The sequence below is a fragment of the Dendrobium catenatum genome, unplaced genomic scaffold (assembly GCF_001605985.2).
Source record: "Dendrobium catenatum unplaced genomic scaffold, ASM160598v2 fragScaff_scaffold_706, whole genome shotgun sequence".
Classification (NCBI taxonomy): Eukaryota; Viridiplantae; Streptophyta; class Magnoliopsida; order Asparagales; family Orchidaceae; genus Dendrobium; species Dendrobium catenatum.
In genome coordinates this window covers 655,896-679,311 of record NW_021319168.1, presented here as the reverse complement: position 1 = coordinate 679,311, position 23,416 = coordinate 655,896, and the positions used below count along the sequence as shown (strand labels likewise).

At 38.7% G+C, this 23,416-nt stretch overlaps 1 protein-coding gene across 1 annotated transcript; it reads right to left on the bottom strand.

Annotated features, from left to right (window-relative positions):
* Positions 1–1,360: 1,360 nt before the first annotated feature.
* Positions 1,361–5,718, bottom strand: LOC110109711. The gene is made up of 4 exons (XM_020840912.2): positions 5,478–5,718; positions 5,217–5,353; positions 2,049–2,153; positions 1,361–1,970 (listed from the first exon to the last, which is right to left on the bottom strand). Exons 1-4 carry the CDS (start codon positions 5,523–5,525, stop codon positions 1,526–1,528), a joined length of 735 nt encoding a protein of 244 aa, XP_020696571.1. The 5' UTR covers positions 5,526–5,718; the 3' UTR covers positions 1,361–1,525.
* Positions 5,719–23,416: the final 17,698 nt, after the last annotated feature.

Sequence of the window (23,416 nt, the reverse complement as noted above, 5' to 3'; positions counted from 1 at the left end):
TTTAATTGGTGCTTCGTTTGGGACAGCTTTTCACCGCTGTTTTTTGACTGTTATCAACAATTTTTTTAACTAAAAAGTTGTTGTTGAAAGCAATAAGAAAGCTATCCCAAAATGAAACCTACATGTGTTATGAATGCAAGGTAATTTCATTTGTACATAAAAGCAATTACTGCAGCGCACCTGAAAGAAGAAGATTGAGCAGTCAACTTATCCAAAAGTTATGAAAAAAAATTAAAAAAAAAATATCAGTAAGTCAAACAATAAACAGAATATAAATATGTTTGAAGCACTCATATTATGCCTCAGTTCACAGGTCTAATAATTCGAATAAAATGGATCCTTTCCACAAAATAAGATCCAGGGGGTTGCATAAGAGACAAAACCAAAGATAGGGAGAAGCCTTCAAACATAGTAAAATTGCTGTCAAAATGATATCGAAATTATCAGTTTTGTGAATGAAAGTAAGTACTGCAGAAACAGTTTTTAGTCAGTTAGCTTTCCTGACATGCAATTCAGCCAAAAAAGAGGCCCTTATAATAAATATTGTATGCAACCACAGCAAAAAAAGGTATTCAATGAGCTTACAAACAGAAACGCACTTAGAAACGCAGATCAAATCAGAAGAGTTAAGGACTTTGAAAATAGTGATAAGAAAGACAGAGAATTGACAGCAGAAAACATGAAGCATAACCCTATGATGTAATTATCCTTTCGTTCATGGGCCAAAAAGTGAAGCTAAGGCTTTGCTTGGGACGACTTTCTTATTGCTTCTTAAAACAGCTTTCTAGTATAAAAATTTTAATTATTGATCTAGAAAGCTGCTTTAAGAAGCAGCAAGATCGCCGTCCCAAACGAAACCTAAATGAATTACTTTTACTGCATTCCTTCTGCATAATTATAGGCTAATAAATATAATAGCGCACGCACACATGCAGAACTCAAAGCAGATAAATTCAACTGCAATGCTAGTTCTTGAAGAAATATAACAACAAATGTACCTGCAATGAAAATGAAGAAAATGCCAAAGAGTCAAGCCAGAATAAAACAAGCAGTTCTGTCACACTGATTATACAGCTGTTGGCATTTTCAGTAATAACTGGATGTCCAGCATATCCCATGAATTCTCTTACTAGAACTTAGTAAGACATTGCAGAAATTATCATAATCAACATTGCAGTAATAACTGGTTATCAAGAGCACATGGAATTTTACTACCCCAGGGAATGATGGAGTCACGAACTCATTCATGAAGAGCTTTTGGGAAATTATAAACATCTGCACAAGACACTAAGCCTTCGTTTGAGATGGCTTTCTTCCTGCTTCTCAAATCAGCTTTCTAATACAAAAATTAAATTTTTTAAACTAGAAAGCCGCTTTAAAAAAGAAGAAGAAAGTCATCCCAATATAGTACTCCGAGTAGATTATCAAACAAGGCCAATATACTGTACAGCAGGTCCAACTAATAGGTCATGGCCTAATTGCAAAGCCAGCTGAGAAGGTATCCAGTTAATCTTCATGTGGAAGATTACTTTAGGCCTAGCCTCTGAAGATGTTGCTGGTGTTTAGTAACAGCAGCCTTATCTTCAGCTTCTCTCTTGAGGGCTCTTTTCGCTCGCCTTCCAGTTGGTGGTGCATTACTAGCAACTTCTTTCATCTTTGGCTGGCGAGATGGACCGGCTGCGGAGTCCTCCGATGACCGCCGATTCACAGGCCTTGCCTCCTTTCTCCCATCCCTTATAAAACCATTGTCTCCCCATCTCCTATTGCCAATTCGAATTCTTGATGAACCTCTGGCAAAATAAGTTTCGTCTTCTTCATCATCTTCTTCATTTTGAATATGCTCTGCATAATAGTAATAAGAAAGATCCTCCTCTTCATATGCATCTTCGTGAGCTTCTATCGCAAGGGGAATAAACCAAGAGGCTCTAAGAAGAAGGCAGACACTTTCCTCAAACATGTAATCATGGATACTGTATGAGGAAAAGGTCAGTGTGGTTGCTATTGAACAAATAATTAATTTTAAGAAAAGAAGTAACAGGTAATAATACCAGCCATCAAGAGAACGATGGACCGTCAAGGAATCAAATGGATTCTTGCACTGAGGGCATGAAGGATTTTTCTTGTATGTTGCCCATCTTAGGATACATGTTAAACTGCTCAACAAAAAGTATGAAAATTAAAATGCCATAAATAAAACTAATGTTATTTGCACTTTGTGCTAGTAAGCATTAGCCAAGTGCAGAAAATCATAGACCACCAACATCTAAGGATCCCAAAATAGGTATCCATCAAAACCGATAAGTGAAATCAAACAGAAGCAAGTTCACAAAAAAAACTATTTTTTTATTAGGAAACCGACAAGATACCAGTAAGCACGTATTTAAAATCATCAAATTGCTATTTTTCAAAAGGAATGTATCAACCGTTATATGTCTAGCACTCAATGACATGATACAAACCTAGAGTAAGATGATGCGTCAGGGCGAAAAAGACCAGATCATCAACATTGAAAAGTAGAAAATGGATCACAAAAGTCATTACTGTAAATCCATTTCAATAATCCAAATGTCAATCTACAACTGTTGCTAAAAAGCAATAACAAACAGCTAAGCTTAAAAATTTTTAAGGGTGAGTTTGTTTGAGAAGGTGAATCAATAATATTTACATGCTTGATTTTTTTTCCTACTGTTTTTTTCTTAAACTATTTGTCCAAAAAGTCAGTAATATCCAAATTGTAGGAATGCAACAGTCCTGATTTCCAATCACAATGTAAATCCAGTTCGTTTCATCTTTAATTCAACACTAATGAGTATATCTATATTGCAAGAGAAGCACATCCAGGAAACATAAATTCTTTATTAATCAAACTATTTTCAAGATTTCCGTTTATGATCCATCAACAACAAAATTTTAAGTCCACACAATCATAGTGCATCCTATATAGAATGAAAAATAATCTAATTCTAACATTAATCGTCAACAACTTTCAACACAAGAAAAAAAATTTCATTTCAAATGTGGAATTTTTTTTTTGAGGAGGTGAATCAATCAGGCTTAATGATATCTTTTTTATTGTTTTCATTGAACTATTTGTTCAAAAAATCAATAATATCCAAACTGTAGGAATGAAACAGCCCTGATTTGCAATACAACATAACTCCAGTTCACTTTATCATTGTTCCAACATTAATGAGTATATCTATATTTCAAGAGAAGCACGATCAGAAAAGTTAATTTTTTTTATTAATCAAACTATTTTCAAGATTCTCCTTTAAGATCCATTACCAATAAATTCTTCAAGTCCACGCAATCATAGTGCATCCTATATAGAAAGTAAAAAATTATCTAATTCTAACATTAATCTAAAAGCTGATATCTTATAGAAGACTCGTTAAAAACAAAATATTCACAACCATTCTAAAAAAAAACTTCATGTCGAATGTCTGAATAATTGCCTGCTTATTTCTTTAAGATCTTGTGTACAAGGTTGCATATGGCATGTTTCCTGATTTCAAATGTAAGTGGAAAATATAGCAGGAAATTGAATAAGTACATGCAAGACTAAAAAATGGGAAACTAATCAATTACAATAATTATGCATTTATTCATTTGCATGCCCGTCAAGATAGAACTTTAGTCTGAAAGTCCAATATTGTTGCTTAATGTAGAGAAACGAGTGCACCAAAGTGATTTAATAAGTGCACCAGCTAATTAAATTCAAATGACACATAGGTCTGGGAAAGAGGTGCCATTTTGAGCTTGCTCCCAAATAAAATGATAATAGTCAAAGGCCCAAATGTTTCATCCATAAGTGAAAAACAGGATTCACACTGAGATGAGTAGTATCCATGTTATCACAACAGATCATCGAAGACTGAGGAAAGTAGATGCCAAGTTCGATGAGTAGAAAGCAAACCCAACGAAGCTCAATATCTATGGTGTAAAAAAAAAAAAAAAAAAAAAAAAAAAAGTAATATTCAGACTTGGTGGAGGAGTGGGCTATAAATACTTTGTTTTTTAAAACTCCAAGAGATGAGGTTTTGACAAAGATACATGATATGAGCACTATAGAAGTGAAGTCATCTTTCTTACATGCCCAATTGACATCAGAAAATGCATAAATTTAAAGTGCGGGATCGCATATGTAAGATGGTTGATGTGAAACGGACATAATTGCCCCTAGGGCCAACATAAAGCAAAGCCCTCAAGTGAGGGTAGAAATGGAAAAGTACAAATAACAAATAAAATACATAAATAGACACGATCGTAGCCGTTGATCTTCGATGTCCTCATCAATGGTCTATTTTGATGGAACTTGGGGGTTAATCCATGAACACATTCTTAGAGAGATGGCCTTGGAAAAAGACATTATTCATATCGAGTTGACTAAGAAATCACCTTGATAGTAGTTCCAAGAACCGATCATACTATAATAGGCTTGACAATTAGAGCTATCATGATAACCATATTTTGAACTAATCAATAGAGGCATCAAAGTTATGTTGATGTAAGAAAATTCACTTGGACCCAACAAAATTTTGAGAAAAGGCAAGGAACAACTTCTTGTGTTCCACTTTGAACAAGCACATTGTATTCTTCCGACATGGCTCAACACCATTTATAATCATTGAGTGCTTGGGTTATAGTAGTGAGTTTAAGGTTAGGTGATTAGTTTAGTTTTGCAAGAGTGAGTTTTTGAATATGTTTGTGAATGTTTTTTTTTTTTTTTTTAAATTATTATTGGCTAAAATGAGTATTGGATGAGTGTTATAGTGATGAGAGGGAGTAGTTAGGTGCTGAGATTTATCGTGATGGGAGGGAGTATTTACGTGTTGTGGTTGCAGAAGAGGATCTTGGGTTGGTTGTGTAAGGGAGGTTATGAGATTTGGTGCGTTTTGTTTGTTGTGGATGATGCATACGAAGAGAGGACACCACGGGAGATTATTTTTTCAAAGGTGTTATGAGAAGAAGAATAGTGCAATCTTGAAACCAGGTCTCCAAATCTTAGAGAGACCAACTTGCCATCAATATTTTGTGGACTTAAAATCAGCACAATTTAGAATAAAGTTTAAGATAATAAAACTCAATATTCTGTGGCTCTTAAAGAAAGTACTTATTTACTCTCCTTACTGTCTTACACCATCAAAACTTGCAGCAGGCCAAAAATCCAGTGGGGAAAAAATATAGAAACCCTAAAATGAAAAGTAAAGACAAACCAGTACGCGTGCTCGCAACCTTTTACAAGAGCCGTCTCCTGGATCAATATCTTCTCCAAACAAATAGCGCAAACCACATGACCTTCAACCAACCCCCTTGAATCCGTCCACCTAGTATGCTCCCCTTCCCCCACGACCTACCGAACCAAAGCAACAAAGGGCACACACATCAGAAACAATCAGATCCAACTTCCAAATCCCAAAACAATATATAAACAAGAAGAAATAACTCGAACCACATATCGGAGGAAGAACAGTTACCAGCTTCCCAAAGTCGGCGCTGAGATCACTTCCCATCTTCGCTTCCATGGGCGACGCTTGGATAGGACAGGACGGGAAGATCGGAAGCGGCGTGGGGGACAAAGAGGAGGGGAAGGAAGCTGAAGCCTACACCAGAGTAGAGAGACGGCGAGGGGCGGCGACTGTAGAGTTGAGAAGAGAGACGATACGCGATACGCGTAACTTTCTACCCGAGAGATGATAAGACGTCCTGCTTGCGTTGGAAAATGAGATTTCAAATTTTAATGGACCTTAGGTGATTTCGAATGTATGTGGGCCTAAACTTTAATGGGCTGTTCACAAACGTTGTTGGGCTTTAGCTTTGAAAGTTGTTTACTTGTTGAAGAGATATTTCAAGGAAAAGAATCTTACGAAATTATAATTTGATCCTCTAATGGCATAATGAGAATATAAAATGAGAGTAGTGAAAGTGAGGTCAAATTTAGAGAGAGAAAAACTTTGATCATATTGATAGTTAGAAGAGAATTAAAAAATATTGTTTTCATATCATATATAATCATATAAGAGTTTTTTCAATTAGTCTTAGCATTTCTAATTCCTTCGCTTGACTTAACCACAACATAATTCAATTATGTTTGATTTGAAGTAAAAGGGGTATACAAGAATTCTAAATGTAAAGATTATGAAAATATTGAGATTCAGTCTGAAATAAAAGAAATGTAGAGTAGCATTATGAAGTATTTAAAACGCAACCTCCTTCAATTATGATGTATTAAAAAATCATTAGATTTGATCAATTTCAAAATACACTTTAAATTTTGGGTTATTGTAACCAAAAAAGTCACAACTACCACCACCTCTGTCGTCACTGCCTGGCAAACCATCTTCGGCCCACCACTGGCCACCGCTCATGCCATCATTGTCTTTAGCCCATCCCCCCATCCCCCCATCAATTCTGAATACTAATATATTTTAAGTTTATTTTATATTAATATTTTTTAAATAAGCTGGCTCACTAGCTAACATGTCAAGTCAGGGTTTAACTCAAGCTTATTTTGTTAGCTCATCAAGTTCAGTATATAAGCCATTTATCGAATCGAGCCCAAACCAACTCACAAGTCTGCTTGACTCGCTTGCAACTCTAATAGTATTCCTTATACAACGTATTCCATTTTACAGTGTATTTCATTTTCAATAATTTAAATGACCCCAATATCAAAATATATTGATGCAATCTATATCAAACTAATAAGACAATATGTAAATATTATTCAATAAATGCTCAAAATTATAAGATAATTAAACTTTTTATTAAGATAAAATTAATCTATGATAATGAAATTGTGAAATATAACTATTTCATTGAGTTTGAAAATTTCTTAAATATTAATTTTTTTTTATTTGAATATAGAGAGATGCAGGTGATGATGACAATAGCTAGGTGTCACGATCAATTTTTAGGTGAGAAATGAAAGCTATGGATGAAGATTTTGGAGGAAAAATATATATTTGCAATAATTTTTTTTTTGGACATTTAGGTTTCGTTTGGGACGATTTTTTTACTATTTTTTAAAGTAATTTTTTAGTACAAAAATTAAAATTTTTATATTAGAAATTTGTTTTAAGAAGCAGTAAGAAAGACGTCCCAAACAAAGCCTTAGGCCAATTAAGGCAGACTCATACATATATCGCATACACAAGACTCGAATCCGAAACCTCTTAGTTGGCAGCCTAAGATCTCAACCAACATACCAAGAAGAACAATGTCATTTAATAATATTTTACTGATGCAAATCCCTGTCAAATTAATGAACTCAAAGATTTGCTTTGACAATTATTGAGATTCTTTGAGATTAATGTGTTTTTCAAGACTTTAATTTCGTGGCCTAAAACATAATCGCGTGTTGATCATTTGCTAATCGTGTTTAAGAATTTTGTCACTAAATACAAATAATTAATGCATGCATCTATTGTAGTCATAGTTGAAGTGGATCTGTGGATGTTATTAGAAGAGACAATGACTATTCAAAGACCCTTTATTTTCTTAAAGAATTCAAAATCTTTAAAAAAATTGTTTTAATATAAAAATAAACTTAGGTTTCATTTGGGACGGCTTAAAATTTTTGTACTAAAATCCTATTTTAAGAAGCAATAAAAAAGCCGACCCAAATGAAGTTTTAGGCTTCATTTGGGGCGGCTTTTTAATTACTTTCTAAAATAATTTTTTAGTACAAAAATTTTTTAAACTAAAAGATTATGTACTTGAAAGCTGTTTAAGAAGGCCGTAAGAATTCGGTCCCAAACGAAGCCTTAGGCTTCCTTTGGGATTATTTTCTAATACTTTTTTTTAACAACAAAAAAGTAGCGGCAAAATAGAAATTGTGATTTCGATATGAAAGATAAAGCAATAAGAAAGCTGTGCCAAATAAAATTATAATGTAATTGTGAATTATAATTAACATAATTATTTATAATTGTTATCTCTTATTATTGTACGGCTTATATTTTATTGCATGTTATATTTAATCTAGAGGAGTCTACTAAGTTGAAGCACAAAAATAATGAATTTCTAGCATCATAATTGACACGTTCATGTTTATGAATACATAATAAGACACGAGACCTTCAAAAGCTACACAAAGGGCTATATCAAAATAAGATATGAAAAAAGGAGGGTGAAATTCAAAACTTTAATTCATTTTATAAGAATTTTCTAGAAAAAATGTTATTCTTTTGAGAATAGGATCTCATTTAAGAGGTGTTTAAATCACTAAATATTATATTTATATACAAATGCATTATATACCTCATGCGGCTTAGCTGGTTGGTGTGCGAGCATGGTTGAAAACCCCCAAAATCATGTTTGATTCCACTCTCATGAGGCGCGATCCCTTCTATGGGGAGGAAATAACTGTAGATCCTGCACTTGTGGGGCTGGCTGCTGGCAGGCTCGCTGAGAGAATAATTACGCTGCCAAACGCCTCCTATGAGGGTGGCAGCTGATAGTAGGGGTGTCAATTTTTGACATGACCCGAAACACGATCCAAACCTAACCCGAAAAAATCCGGGTTATGGACAACCAGGACCCGAAACGGGTAGGGTTCGGGTTCAACAAATCAACTCGTTTTAAAAATCGGGTCGGATTCGAGTTGACCCAACAACCTGAAAATGATCCGAAAATGACTCGAAATTGACACGAAAACTCCTATTTGACCCGGAAACCCGATATTGACCCGTTTTTTACCCGATTTTGACCCGAAAATCGAAGATTAACCCGATTTTTGACCAGAAAACTAGCAATTTTAGGTCAACTTCGGGTCATTCGTGTCGGATCGTGTTTGGGTTTGAAAACCTGACCCATTTTTTAAAAAGGGGTCGGGTTCGGGTTGACCCAAATAGTGTCGGGTCAATTCCAAATTCGACCCAAACCCAACCCGTTGACCCGAATTGACACCCCTTGCTGATAAATTCCCCGATTTTATGTATATAGCTAGCACTATAAGCTTTATCACTACCCAACCAACCTCACCCTCTCTCTACAACATTCAAACTCTATTTCTATCTCCTTATAATTAATTTAGAAAAGCAAAAATATCAAGAAGAGAAGAGGCAATCAAAGCAAGTGAAGAAGAAAATAAAAAGTTAAGAATAATCTTCAATAATTAAGAAGACTTGCTTATGGGCTAATTAAACTCTAATTTTCACAAATTTCATTCATTACATCTCATCGATGCACACTTCTTTACAATCATACCAATTCTCTCAATAATTCCTTTTTGGCCCCACCCTACAAAAAGAAAATCATAATTTACAATCTACTCCTATATTAAAACTTCACCATCATTCTTATAATGTAATAAATGATTACATATTATTTAATCTTAAAAAGTTTTTAATAATAAAAATTAAAGTAAGACACAAACTTTTGCAAATAAACCCTACAATCCCTCAAGCATATAGTCTAGAATTCTAGAGAAAGTCACCAATAATTATCCCTTTAAACTCAAATCAACATCATTAATGATGATTTGACAAAATGAAAAATATCAATAAAAAAATTTGCAATTCATCAACTCTAAATTAACTTTTTTTTTTACTAAAAAGGAGATATAGCCCTTAGCGGATAATAAATCAAATACCGTTAACAATTGTAGTTAACATGATATGATATACTTTTTTATTATTCTCATCATTGCTCAATCATAAAGCATGAATACTTTGCTCTTGATGTTTTATTAAAGCTTCATATTTTTGTCTTGGCTTGTTGTGTGCACTGTATGTTCTCCTACATGGCCAAAAATAATTTCTTCTCTCTTCTAGTTCTTAAATTCCTCACCAACAAACGAGGCTTCAACACCTTAGCATGTAATAATTTGCTCTTGAGGCTTAAATAAGTAGCGATGAAGATAAAATACATCATCTTTTTGTACACTATATTCTATCCAGTCAAGAAATTCTTCAAACCATTTTGAGTTAAATCTGCATGAAATATTTTTTATCATTGTTTAAGGGAAATGATGATTTTTTTTGTTGATATGGTCCTTTCAATAAATAATCTCTACGAATTTTCTCTCTCATTGATATTGTAACTCCAAATTGATGGTCGAATGATAGGATCAGCAAAGAGAATTTAATATCAATCTCAACACATTCTTTCCTCTTAAAAAAATATTCCATTTGTAAAAAGCCTGACAATTATCTTATAAGTTCTGTAACCTAATGTGGCAAAAAAAAAAAACAATAATAATCAATACTTGTCACTTTGATTATGTTAACAACATATACTAAATTTAATATTATCATAGAAGGTGAAAGAATTGGCTAAAAAAATCATCTCATTTGTTGCTTTATAATATGCTCGTGATATAAATTTTTCCTTATAATCATATCCGTGTTTCACTATTTAATATGAATCATGAACATGCAAGCTAACAAGTAGACCCAAATTTAATGCAAATTTGGATTCACGGGCTATTTATCGAGCCAAGCTCAAGTCTCCTCACAAGTCAATTTGAGTCACTTATACCGCTAACTTTATTATCATAAAATGATCAATAAATCAACTATGAAAAACCCATGTAGTAATGTAAGAATTTCTACCTAGATGTCAATGAAAGAGTACTTCCAAAATTTGCTAGATTCTTTTATGAAAGACTTATATATATATAAAGAAAGTTAGAATTAGAACTAATGAAGTTGAAATAATTTCTATATGATTGCAAAAGTATCGTAAAAATGATTTTTTCCAAATTAAAAAGGAGGAATAATTGGTTACCTCTTTATGTTACTCACCTAGGTAAAATTCTTTTGGTTGAAGGCAAGGGGAGCTTTTGCGTTCAAAATAATTTGTTTAAAAGCGGGCAAAATCTCAAAATTACCCTTCTTATTAGTTAAAATTTATTTTTGAGGGTGGCAATTGCTGACCCTAAGTTATGCGGGATTTTACCCGTGGAGCACATTGTTAGGATTACACTGGGATTCCGAACATTTAGAGATGAACACTTCTTATTATTCTTGTAATTGTTGACCTCGATTTTGCCCAGACATGAGCATGATGGACTGAGTTGACTTGGTTTTTGAACCCAAATCAAATTCAAACTCATTCATGGCTCAAACCTCATACCCATTGGACTCATTTGACTGAGTTGACCAAGTCAACACATGACTTGGTCAATCCAAATCATAATGGGTCAAATCGACCCATTAAAACTCACTTAAATCTTTATTTAAGCCTCATTTAATGCCCTAATCAATTCCCTCCGTTTTGAAATTCAAACCACGGCCTAAATAGCCTGATTTCCCTCCCATTAAGCCTCTGATTTCATCCCAACCGTTGAGGATAAGTTTAGGCGCCTTAAATACTAAAAATCAAGTCTATTTTTGGATCTTTTTGCAATTACTCTATCTACAGACCTCCACGAGCTCTGAGATTTCGTGTGAGTCTTCTTGGAGAGTTTCCCCACCTTCCCCGACCAGATCCCGACCGTCCAATGCCGGCGGCGGCGAGTTCTCAGGCTACCCGAAGCTGCAGAAGTTCCAATACGTTTTGCGTGTGATTTAGACGTCGAGAGCTCGTAGTTTCTTATACAGCTAAAAGCGTGGACAGTCTACAAGTGCAACAAACTAGATATCTCTCAATTTCATCGAGTATTCGCGGTATAATCCTAAACCCTAGTTAGAACACTTAGGGTTAAATAACATTCTACAAAGGTCTTGTTAGATCAAGCTATTACATCCCCACGATTTCTGTTCATACGTAGATACTTCGTTTAAAATTTCATTGAATTTGGTTGAGTATCCAGCGAGAACGAAGCCAAAAACAGTTTTGGTCTTCGGGTTCGCCCTAAGTTTGGATTCACGGGATCTGGACCGTTGATCCCGTGATCAACGGTCAGAACCGCATCGTTCCGCGGTTCCGTCCGACCGCAGGAGTTGACCCCGTGGTTCCGCGCGCGGTTCGGCACGATCTGGGCCGTTGATCTCATACCGCGCGGATCCAACGACCAACGCTTTTTGCCGACATGGTTAAGTCGGTTGGCAAAGATTTCCGCGCCGCGGCAATCATTGCCAATGATTGCGCGACAACACAATCATTGGCAATGATTGCGTAGAACCGCGGGAGCCAATCCGAACCCGACAAGTGTCCCGCTGCCGCCGCCGTCCGATTTGACTAAAATTGATTGAAAAATTATTTTTTAAAACCTTAATAACTTCAAAAAATCATAGAAAATTCATTTTCGCTCCGTTTTATACGCACAATACATCGTTTTGATTGTATTTTTATTATCTACATGTTAAAAAAAATTTATAAAAATAATCATTGAATTTTAAATTATTTATATAACAGTAAAAACACCTATTTTTATTATTTAAACTATTATTTTAATATAATTATTATTATATTAATATATCTGTTATTATATAATAAATCAGTTATTATATAATATAATATATATATTAATAAATTTGTTATTACATAATATGTATCTCTTATATGTATATAAAAAAAAATATTTTATTAATAAAAAAAGAGAAAAGGTTCTTTTATTGATGCTTGCGACGGGCCGGCAAACCCCCAAGGCGCTCACGTAGCGTTGAGGGTGGGAAACCGATGCGATGCTTGCGACGATTTAAGGACTATGAATGGAATTATTTTGAATTATGTTTATTTTCACCAAATTTTATTTCTTTTCTTTTAATATATATTTTTTATTTTATTTTAAACTCTTTTGAAATTACATAGATTACTAAATTTACCTAATTTTGGGAGATTCACTACATGGAATTTTAAATAAAGAGTCTATGTTTTAAGAGTAATCATGGGGGAGTGGATTAGTGGGTGATTGAATCCCAATCATTCACTAATCCCTTCATTAGGTGTCTTTTCTTTCTTGTTTACGTAGTTTGCATGTGTAGGATGCACCACCACTTAGTTTATGATGCAGCGGCTAATCTCCGGAAGAACCTGAAAAGGGATGAACTCAATAAAACAGTAAAAAGGTTTTAGCTGAATAGCTTTTGGTGTCTATTTTTCTATCTTCTCCTTTGCCGGTAATAACATATATGTATGCCAACTCCTTGAGCAAGATGGCTGCTAAGTAAAGAAAACAAACTTTAGAAAAAGGACAATACGTGTCTAACTGAAAAAAGTAAATAGCAGGAATAAAAAGGTAAAGGCAGGAGAAGTGGTAGTGTCGTTGGCTGTTATGCCCACATGGCCAATATGCAGGTGTGGCCACATCAATCCTCCCCCACTTCGGAGAAGCTCGACTCCGACGAGATGCTAATAGGTTCTTCATTATCCGGCGGATGATAGCTGTATATGTCAGCTACGTTGAAGGTAGACGACGTCTGAATGTGCGGCGGAAGATCAATCACGTACGCGTTATCATTGATTTTATGTTTGATTGGGAATGGTCCAACCTTTCGGGGGCTAAGCTTGGAATAAGTTCCTTGCGGATATCTCTCTCTCCGCATTCTCAGCATCACTAATTCTCCAATGTTGAACACCTTGTGCCGCTTGTGAGCATCTGCATCACGTTTATACTTAGTTGCTGACTCCTGCAACTTCTCCTTGACGGCTTGGATCGTGTCTTGCGCTTGAGTAATGGTCTTTTGGACTGCTGGATTGCTGCCTTTAGGAAGGATGGTGAGATCCACGAGGTGATTTGGTTGTTTGGTATACACTATTTGAAAAGGGCTGCACCCTGTGGAGCGATTATACATCGAATTATAAGCAAATTCGGCATTACTAAGTAGCTCTTCCCACCGTTTCGGATTATCTTGAACAAGGCAGCGTAACATGCTACCTAAAGTTCGGTTAACCACCTCTGTTTGGCCGTCGGTTTGAGGGTGGTATGCGGAGCTCAACTTGATTTCAGTGTTCAACCTCTTCCATAGTTCCCTCCAGAAATGACTAACAAACTTCACGTCCCGATCCGATGTCAGACTGCGGGGCAGACCATGTAGCCGAATAATCTCCTTGAAAAAGAGCTGGGCAATGTTGACGGCGTCAAATGTCTTCTTGCACGGGACAAAATGCGCCATTTTGGAAAAACGGTCGACAACGACCATGATGGAGTCGGAGCCTCGCTTTGTCCTCGGCAGGCCCAATACAAAATCTAGTGACAGATCTTCCCAAATAGAGTCAGGAATCGGAAGAGGTAGGTACAGACCTGTATTTTGTGCAATTCCCTTGAACCTTTGACAAACTGAGCACTTTGCTATAAACCGTGTGACATCTCTTCGTAAATGCGGCCAATAAAAACGAGATTGTAGTAACTCCAGAGTTTTATCTCTACCTGTATGGGCGGATAAACCCCCGCAATGCAACTCCTTGATTAATTGTGGTCTCCAAGAGGAGTCGGGCACGCATAAGCTGTTTCTTTTAAATAAAAACCCCTTATGCAATGTAAAATCCTGTTGAGGTTGTCCCGCTTGACAAGCATTCCAAACCCGAGCGAAATCTTTGTCCTCGCTGTACAGCTCTTGTAATAACTGTAGTCCAGTGATGTCTGTCTGGAGATGCGTCAACAACGCTGAACGCCGACTCAATGCATCGGCTACTCTATTAGCGCGGCCAGCTTTGTGTTTAATCACAAAACTAAATCGTTGGAAGAAGACAATCCAACGTGCGTGCATCCTGTTAATATTCTTCTGGTTATTGATGTACTGGAGAGCATGGTTATCACTGCATAGCACGAAATCCCTGTGGAGCAAGTAGTGCTCCCACTGCTTGAGAGCTCTTACGACTGCGTACAACTCCTGCTCATAAGCCGACCACTTCTGGCGAGTGTCGCTAAGCTTCTCACTGAAGTATTCAACAGGTTTTCCGTCTTGGGATAAGATGGCTCCAACGCCGACGGCAGATGCATCAGTGTCCACCTGGAAGGGCTTATCAAAGTCGGGGAAGGCAAGCACCGGTGCCGAGCTGAGTGCGGTTTTTATTTGCTCGAAACTCCTCTGCTGTGAAGCTGTCCACACAAATGTTGAAGACTTTAAACAATTAGTGATGGGGGCCATCATAACACTAAAATTTCTGATGAATCGTCGGTAGTAGTTGGCTAATCCGTGGAAACTCCTCACGTCCGACAATGAGCATGGCGTTGGCCAATCGCGGATGGCAGAGACTTTCTGTGGAGCAATTTTAATTCCCTCCGGCGTGAGAACAAAGCCCAAGAAATTAACATTGCTAACTCCCAGTTCACACTTTGACACATTGAGGAACAATTGATTGTCACGCAATGTCTCTAAAATGGATTTCAGATGGCCCAAATGATCTTCAAGCGTTGAACTAAATACCAAAATGTCGTCAAAATACACAATGCAGAATTTATCCAAATATGGTTTAAGAACATCATGCATTAATCGCATAAATGTAGAAGGAGCGTTACAAAGCCCGAAGGGCATAACCTTCCATTCAAACAGCCCATCAACCGTCTTGAAGGCGGTCTTCCACTCGTCTCCGGGTCGAATCCTGATCTGATGATACCCGCTCCTCAAATCCAGTTTGGAGAAGATGCTTGATCCGGCTAACTTGTCCAGGAGGTCATTAATCCGGGGAATGGGGAATCGATATTTAACAGTGATCCGATTAATGGCCCTACTGTCGATGCACATACGCCACTGCCCATCCTTTTTGGGAACTATCAATGCCGGAACAGCACAAGGGCTTAAGCTTGGCTGTATGAATTGTTTCTGCAATAATTCCTGTACAATCTCCCTTAAAATTGAGTGCTCCCGCGGACTCATCCGATAATGAGGGAGATTTGGTAAACTAGCCCCTGGTATGAATTCTATTTGATGTTGGAGATTCCGCAGGGGAGGAAGAGACGAAGGAAGTTCGGGAGCGGCGATGTCCTGAAATTCGTTAATCAGCTGCTGCACTTCCAACGATGTCATGGACATGTTTGGCCCTGAAGTGTCTTCGGCAATTAAAGCTAACATGAGGTGGCTCGCTTCTTTAATTTGGAGCAGGGAATGTCCAGACACAATGCGAGCCACAGTAAGGTTATTGTTAACAACCTTGTTCTGAATTTGAGGGGTGGGCACAAACTTGATCTTCTTTCCTTTCCATTCAATGGTGTACGTGTTAGACCTTCCGTCATGAATTGCTCCGCTATCGAACTGCCAAGGACGACCCAAAATCAAGTGACACACATCCATGTCTATAACGTCGCAAGTCACTTGGCACAGATAACTTTTGCCGATGGTAAACGTGACCTTGCAAAATTCGGAAATAGTGAAATCCACACCTTTCTTGACCCAACTAATTTTGAATGGGTGAGGATTTTTGGACGTCCTTATCTGCAAAGCTTGAACGACAGCCTTAGAAATAATGTTTTCGGTGCATCCACTGTCAATAATGACGTCGCAAACCTTGCCATTAATGGTACACTTGGTACGAAATAAGCTGTTTCTCTGAGTTTCTAATTGCTTACGCGGAGCCAGAAGCAATTTTTCTAACACACCAAGGATCGGTTCCCCCTCATCAGCTCCCAATTCTTCAATGGGCTCATCTGTTTCTTCTCCAAATCCCGATTGATCCGCCTCTTCGTCACCTTCCATAAGCTGCACCTGATGTCTGTTGGGACACTCATTGGACCTGTGTCCCGGTTGCAGACATCTGAAACATTTGATCGTACCAGGTTTGGCATAGGGATTATCCCGTCCCTGCGTTTTTGGTCGAGCTATTGTCTTCGCATCGGCGGAAGCATTGCTCGCTGGTGTCTGCGGTGCCCCAGATACCTTAGAGTGTGGCGATGTGGCTTTGGAGAAACTTGGATTGCCTTCCTGTGGCAATTTTCGGGGAAAGGACTGGCGGTGTGGTCTTTGGTTCTGTGCTTCTGCTTTGAGAGCAAAATTCACCGCCTGAGATACAGACCATACAGAATTGAGCTCCAGCTTGTCTTGGAGTTGGTCTTTCAACCCACCGATGTAACGAGCCACTAGCTGGTTTTCGGATTCGGCCAGATTATTGCGAGCACTGAGTCTATAGAACTCTTCGGTATATTCACTAACAGTTCTTGATCCTTGCCTGCATTGTTGATACTGAATATACAATAACTGCTCAAAATCAGTGGGTAAGAAGTGCCGACGCATCAACTGTTTCATGCGACCCCAGCTGCGGATGGATCCCCTTCCTTCTCTTTGTCTTGTCTGGCACAACTGCATCCACCAAGCCATCGCCCCGCCCTTGAGGCGACAAGCTACGTATTTAACCTGCCTGTCCGGGCTAATTTCTATGTACTCGAAGAAGTTTTCTACTGCGCCCTCCCATTCGAGGTAATCTTCGATATGAAGCCGGCCATCGAACGATGGAATGTCCAGTTTGAGTCGGATGTTCTCGGGTTCTCGCCTGTGCTGCCTTGTTCGCCTCATCCGATTGTTTACTGGACGTCGGTTGTAGTCCTCGGTGTCGGATTGCTCGTGTTCAGGACGTTCGTCTTCTTCTGAATCCGAAAAGTCAGGAGGTAATGTAGGCATCTGTCTTGCCACCGGATTGACATTACCTGGTACACGGGGGCCCGGTATGATTGCCGGAGTCACTGGACGCGCCACTGGGTTGGTAGCGGTCCGGATCTGCCGTAACTCATCTTGCATTTCACCTGCAAAACGAGTGAAAATATTCATAAGCTCATCCAATTGCTTGGACGTGTGCTGTTGCGCCTCCCAAAGCGCCTCCAAGCTCCGATCGCCGTCGAGCCCGGGTTGGTTGCTTCCGTCGGCCATGTCGCTAGCTCTGATACCAGTTCTGATGCAGCGGCTAATCTCCGGAAGAACCTGAAAAGGGATGAACTCAATAAAACAGTAAAAAGGTTTTAGCTGAATAGCTTTTGGTGTCTATTTTTCTATCTTCTCCTTTGCCGGTAATAACATATATGTATGCCAACTCCTTGAGCAAGATGGCTGCTAAGTAAAGAAAACAAACTTTAGAAAAAGGACAATACGTGTCTAACTGAAAAAAGTAAATAGCAGGAATAAAAAGGTAAAGGCAGGAGAAGTGGTAGTGTCGTTGGCTGTTATGCCCACATGGCCAATATGCAGGTGTGGCCACATCAGTTTAGGCTCTCCAAGATTTAAGGACATGGAGTGTTTACTGCTTTTATATGTTTTCCATGCATTATTACCTCGAGGGTTAGTGTGAACTTCGATTTAAACTCATTTAACGTAGTGACATCTTAAGGACAAAAATTAAAGACTTGTCTAGCAAACTTAGAAATTTTCTAGGGGCTAGGATAAACCCCGGATTGACATGAAAACTTTAACATTTAAACTTAGTGACATCTGAAACCTCCCAGAATTTTTTAGAAATTTTTAGGGCCTGTTAGACCCATTAATTAACCAACCATAATTAACTTGTTAAATAAGGCCCCGATACATACTAAAAATTACAATAAATACATTTTAGGTCAGAAAATTACCCGTAACACCTCAAACTGACCAAAATCTGATTCTTGACCTTAGATAAATAGGGCTCCCAAGTTTGACTTCATGTTGACCCCTAATTTGACCATAGGTGAAATTTACCTTTTTGCCCCTAATAATTCATTAAAAATTATTAAAAATCCCAAATTATCTCTAAACACTTTGGAACACCTTCTCAGGTCATTCCTGACCTTTGGGAGTAATTCCAATCAGTTTGGAGCTTATTTGGGTCAAAACCATAAAATCAACCATTTATTAGGAAATTTAGAAAATTCCATAATTACCCTGAACTTAGAAAACTCATAACTAATTGTAGAAAATTTCAAATTGTGTAAACTCACTTGCATTAGACTCCTATTAGGGTCTAATATTTAATAAAAAAATTAGGTTTTCAAAAAATTGCCTAGATTAGAAAGTCAACTTTTTCGTCAACCGTAGTTCATTTAGGGCTCGAAACTTAGAAAATTCATAACTTTGCCTAGAAAACTCTTATTTCAGTGTACTACCTGGCTAACTACTCCTCTCAATGTCTAGTATTTTTCTAAGGTGTTGGGAATCCCAAACCTTGCCTATTTCCCATAGTGTCTTTTTGGACCCTTAGCTTAGTTCCTAGGAGGACCTGAGACTTTCTAAAATTGGTTAATATCACTTAAACTTTAAATATCAGTATCCTAAGCTCTTAAAACTGATCAACAAACTGAAATAATTAAAATGAACCCTGATCCACTAATATTTGAATTTCAACTAAAATATTCTTTTCAGACCCCCAATAAACCTGAACTCTAGATAACTTTAACTAACTACCCTGCTTAGGACCTATCCAAACCACACCAGCCTTACACACACATAGAATTATTTGCTAGGGCACCACTTCTAGATCTAGGTTAGGCCGCTGGGTTTTATTTTTCTATTGTGTGCCAGAGCTTTTTTGATGGTTTTCACTGCATGTTGTATGAAATTGAATTGGTATGTTTGCTTACTTTTATTGCACTGTGGGGATGTGACGAGCGCTAGGTTTACCCCTAGGTTAGAAACGTCATATATATATAATGTTCTTCCATGTATGTGGCCATGCTCAAGCTAATAAATTGGGGCACCGTTATGATTTTTAATACTGTCTTATACAGGTGCTTGCTCAGCCCCCATAAATAAATGAGAGCTAAAAATAATTATAACTGCTACAGGTGGAGCTGCTTAGCTCTCATAAATTAAGAGCATGGCTTGGCACAGGGTCAATAGTTTGAGTTATTTTCATTTCCATATATAACTGCTTCTGATTTTTATTAGGATAACCATGCAGGGAGTCTAGAATTTTCTTTTAAAATGGATGTAAAATTTGTAATATAGTTAAAATTTGTGAAAATGCACTCTGAGTGGGATATTCTTATCCAACTCGAATTCCAAAAGAAGAATGCATCCCTAAAGGGGAGAGTCTTCTTCCATTTGGAAGATCGAGTTGGATGGCTTTAGATATCCAAAGAGAAAAGGCAGTCATCCCCAAAGGGGAAAATTGTCTCTTTGTTTATATATTCAAGCCACGACAGATCCAAGGAGTCTAAGGAGGAGATTTCCAAGGAGTCAAAGGAGGAGAGATCCAAGGAGTCTAAGGAGGAGAGATCCAAGGAGTCCAAGGCAAAGAAGACACCCAGAAGACTGAAGACTAATATCCCACTCAAAGTCATTTGCGTCTGTCATAAGCTTAGAAATCCGGGTTGTTGGCAGTGGTGTCCGGCCACTTTATTTTATGCATATCTGGGTTGTAATAAGGGCAATTTGTCTATGGCCATTTAGTTGATTATTTTTGGATTTATATTGATGTGTTTACCTGATTGCGCAGTAGAAATTGCCTAATTTTCTTTGATTTCATTTTCTGCATGTCGCTTTTATTTTCGCCTGGATTCCGTTAGGCTCTCTAAGGACTATAAAAATTTTTCTGCTCATAACCAAAATTTAATATTTAAGTTTTAAATAATTTAGAAACTTAACGAACCTAGGAAATTGCCAGAACCGTCCAGGGTCGCATGCATATTACTACATTCTTCTTTCCTTGCTATAAGACATCTTCCTGCCTATGGGTAGAGTCCAGATAATCTGGCATATGAGGATGAAGTGCCGGACCTACCCAATCTTTTAAAAAAAAAAATATTTTCTATAAGCTTGTTTTAAAAATTCTATAGCATTCATGAGCTGATATTTCAACTATCATACATTGCATTAGTAACCAACTAAATAAAATATAATTGCATTAGCTATGAGCATCTGACCCACATAAGTTTAGGACCACTTAGGAAATTCTTTAGATATCGGTTCTATTTCCAAAGAACTATACCACCCACCCATCTTTCAAAACTGACTTGATAGCATGGTTTTAAAGTAATTAGGTGGTTAGTTGGCTCCCTAATCCAGACTGAGGTAAGTTTAAGTTTTGCACTGCAATAGCTAAGACACGGGTCTTAGTGTTTCGTATAACACTAAGCCCAGCCTAGATTTAGTATTCGAGGCTACTACATTTGGTCTCATAATATTCCTTAAATATTAAGTAGGTCCCTTCCTTTCAGGAACTATAAATCCTACTTATCCATGTCACAGGATGACGCCACCTCCATCTCTTCTCTCACGCATGTGATTGTGTGCTTGATTTTCTTTTCACAGTTTCTCATTAGTACCCTAGAGCCTCCGAATGCTGGTATGAGCCACGCATGTTGACTGAGCCTTTTTGGACATTTCTTCCTTTTGAGTAGGACTTCTTAGTCTATACCCTTGTGTTAATCCCACTTTAGGAGAGGATAATATATTATCCTTAATCAAAAGTTTTCTCGGGCTCCGACTTGGGATGTAAGTAACCACGGGGGCTTACGCCCGTGGAAAACTCAGTCCCATATTAACTAAACCCCATTCGAACTATTGTATCAGGTGGGAGAAACCCGTGATTAGGTCGTGTATATTACTACCCATCGGGTTGTGTTGGCGACAGCCTCTATCCTCAATGGTTAGTCGTATGCACGATCCAATCTGCCTTTTCATCAACCTGTTCGTGTCGAGTGTAGAGGCCAACAATCATTTTGTCCTATGGGATAGTGTGGTCGTACCGTCTGTGTTCGTACCACGAGCGATTCTCTTTCGGAGGTCCACAGATTTCTAGCGACCACGGTGGGACCAGTTTCTCTCCCAATCTTTGGATTATATATTATATTTTCTGGTGTGTATTCTTGGATTGGTACTCCTTATATTAGGTCCGTCCCTTTCTTAGTTAGGTTCCTTTCCCTTTAGCTAGGGTTTCTCCTATTCTACTTCTTTCGAGCCTTACAGGCTATTCCATCCCTTATCAATCTTTATCAAATCTTTATCAAATCCTTCATTCTTTTGTGATTTCAATTCTAAACAAATTTTCAAAATTTTTTTTCTTGGCAGCAGTGCCATGGCTTCCTTTGTTCCGTTTGTAACTTTCAGTTTTGGTTCGGATGCGCGGATGACTCTCCCTGAGTCCCTACTTGCCAATCTGCACGCTAGAGGGATCACTTTTGGTTCCTTCACGGACTCAGCCTTCGTCACTCTTGGCGGGCTGACCCCGGCGGAGACTTCTACATTCTCTCCTCCTCATAGAAGAGGACTCGCAGCCATGCGCCCGTTCGGACAACCAGCTGCTCGGCGGACAGCCCGGGCACCTGCTCATCCCGTTCCTGTATTTGTGCAGCCTGTGCGCCCTGTGGCTAGGTGACCAGTTCCTAGGCCACTCCCCGTTCCACCAGTTCGACTTAAGGCTAGGCGTCCAGTGCTTACCGTTCCTGTTGCGCAGGTTGCTCCGGCCCCTCAGTGCCGGCAGCCTGCAGCAATTGTTCCACCTGTTCGTCTAGTGGCCAGGCAACCTGCGCCTGTCGCTCCTGTTGTACAGGTTGCTCCGGCCCCTTAGCGTTGGAAATTTGCTGCTGTTGTTACTCCCGCTGTTCTTCCGGATGTACCTCGCATTCGGGTCTCCCCTACCACTTCCACTATGAAAAGGGGTGCCCAGACCGAGGTGCCTTCGCCCTCTTCTGGCTGAGTTTCTATTTTTGCTCGGCTTTCTCATATTGAGACTGTCAGGCAGACCCCGGCACTTCCAGTAGTCCCTGTTCCCCCTGCCACTTAGATGGTGGGTTCAGATGTCCCTTCCACCTCCACCTCCGGCCTTAGGAGAAGTGGCTGGATGAATAGGAATAGGAGGTTACATTTAGCTACGTTCGAGGCAGAGATACAATAGATGGCTGAGGCGATAGCTCACCAGAAGCTTGTTCAGAGGACGGTGGCTCCTAGACATCGGAGATCATAACCAATTCCAGTTGTGCCTACTCAAGAGGTTATTGTAGCTCCTATGATAGAGGCATTCGAGGAAGGATGCTTCTCCACGCTGACATATAGTGTGGATGAGAAGGACATTGCCCGCATTAAGGAGGCCCCTCCTGTTGCCACTACGTTACCCCGGGCTAGGGTCCCTAGGGACGCTGGTGTTCGATCCCTCACTCAAAGGATTCGACACATCGTTCGCCTATTTCTTGGTAGGGGACTTGTCAGTCGGGAGAAGATACTCTGACAGATTTCTCAGGCGACTTTCCAATTATAAAGGCAGACTGTGAGGGGACTTTATAGTTGGTAGAGGGGGCAGACACCTCAGCCGCCTGCAGTTCCAATAATTAGGCTGCCGGTAGTTGCTCATATGATAGGACAACACCCACATTGTTGAGGATGGAGACAGCAGCAGGAGCCTGCCCGGCCTCAGATGAGTTCAACAGTGGTATCCCCAGAGCAGCCAATTGTCAGTACAGAGCCCCACCATAGGAGGTGGGTTTAGAGGCGTCAACAGGTAGACACCCCTGTCCACCCAGTTCCGGCAGTTGAGACAGAATAGTTGTCAGAGGCAGAGCAGCCAGATGAGGTAGATGATGGTTCAGTACCTACCCCCGTCAGATCGTTAATACGGATTGAGATAGAGTTAGCCCCTAGCACTTATAGGATCACCTCTCCTATGAGTCCGTACATAGAGGTGATGCGGCGATCCT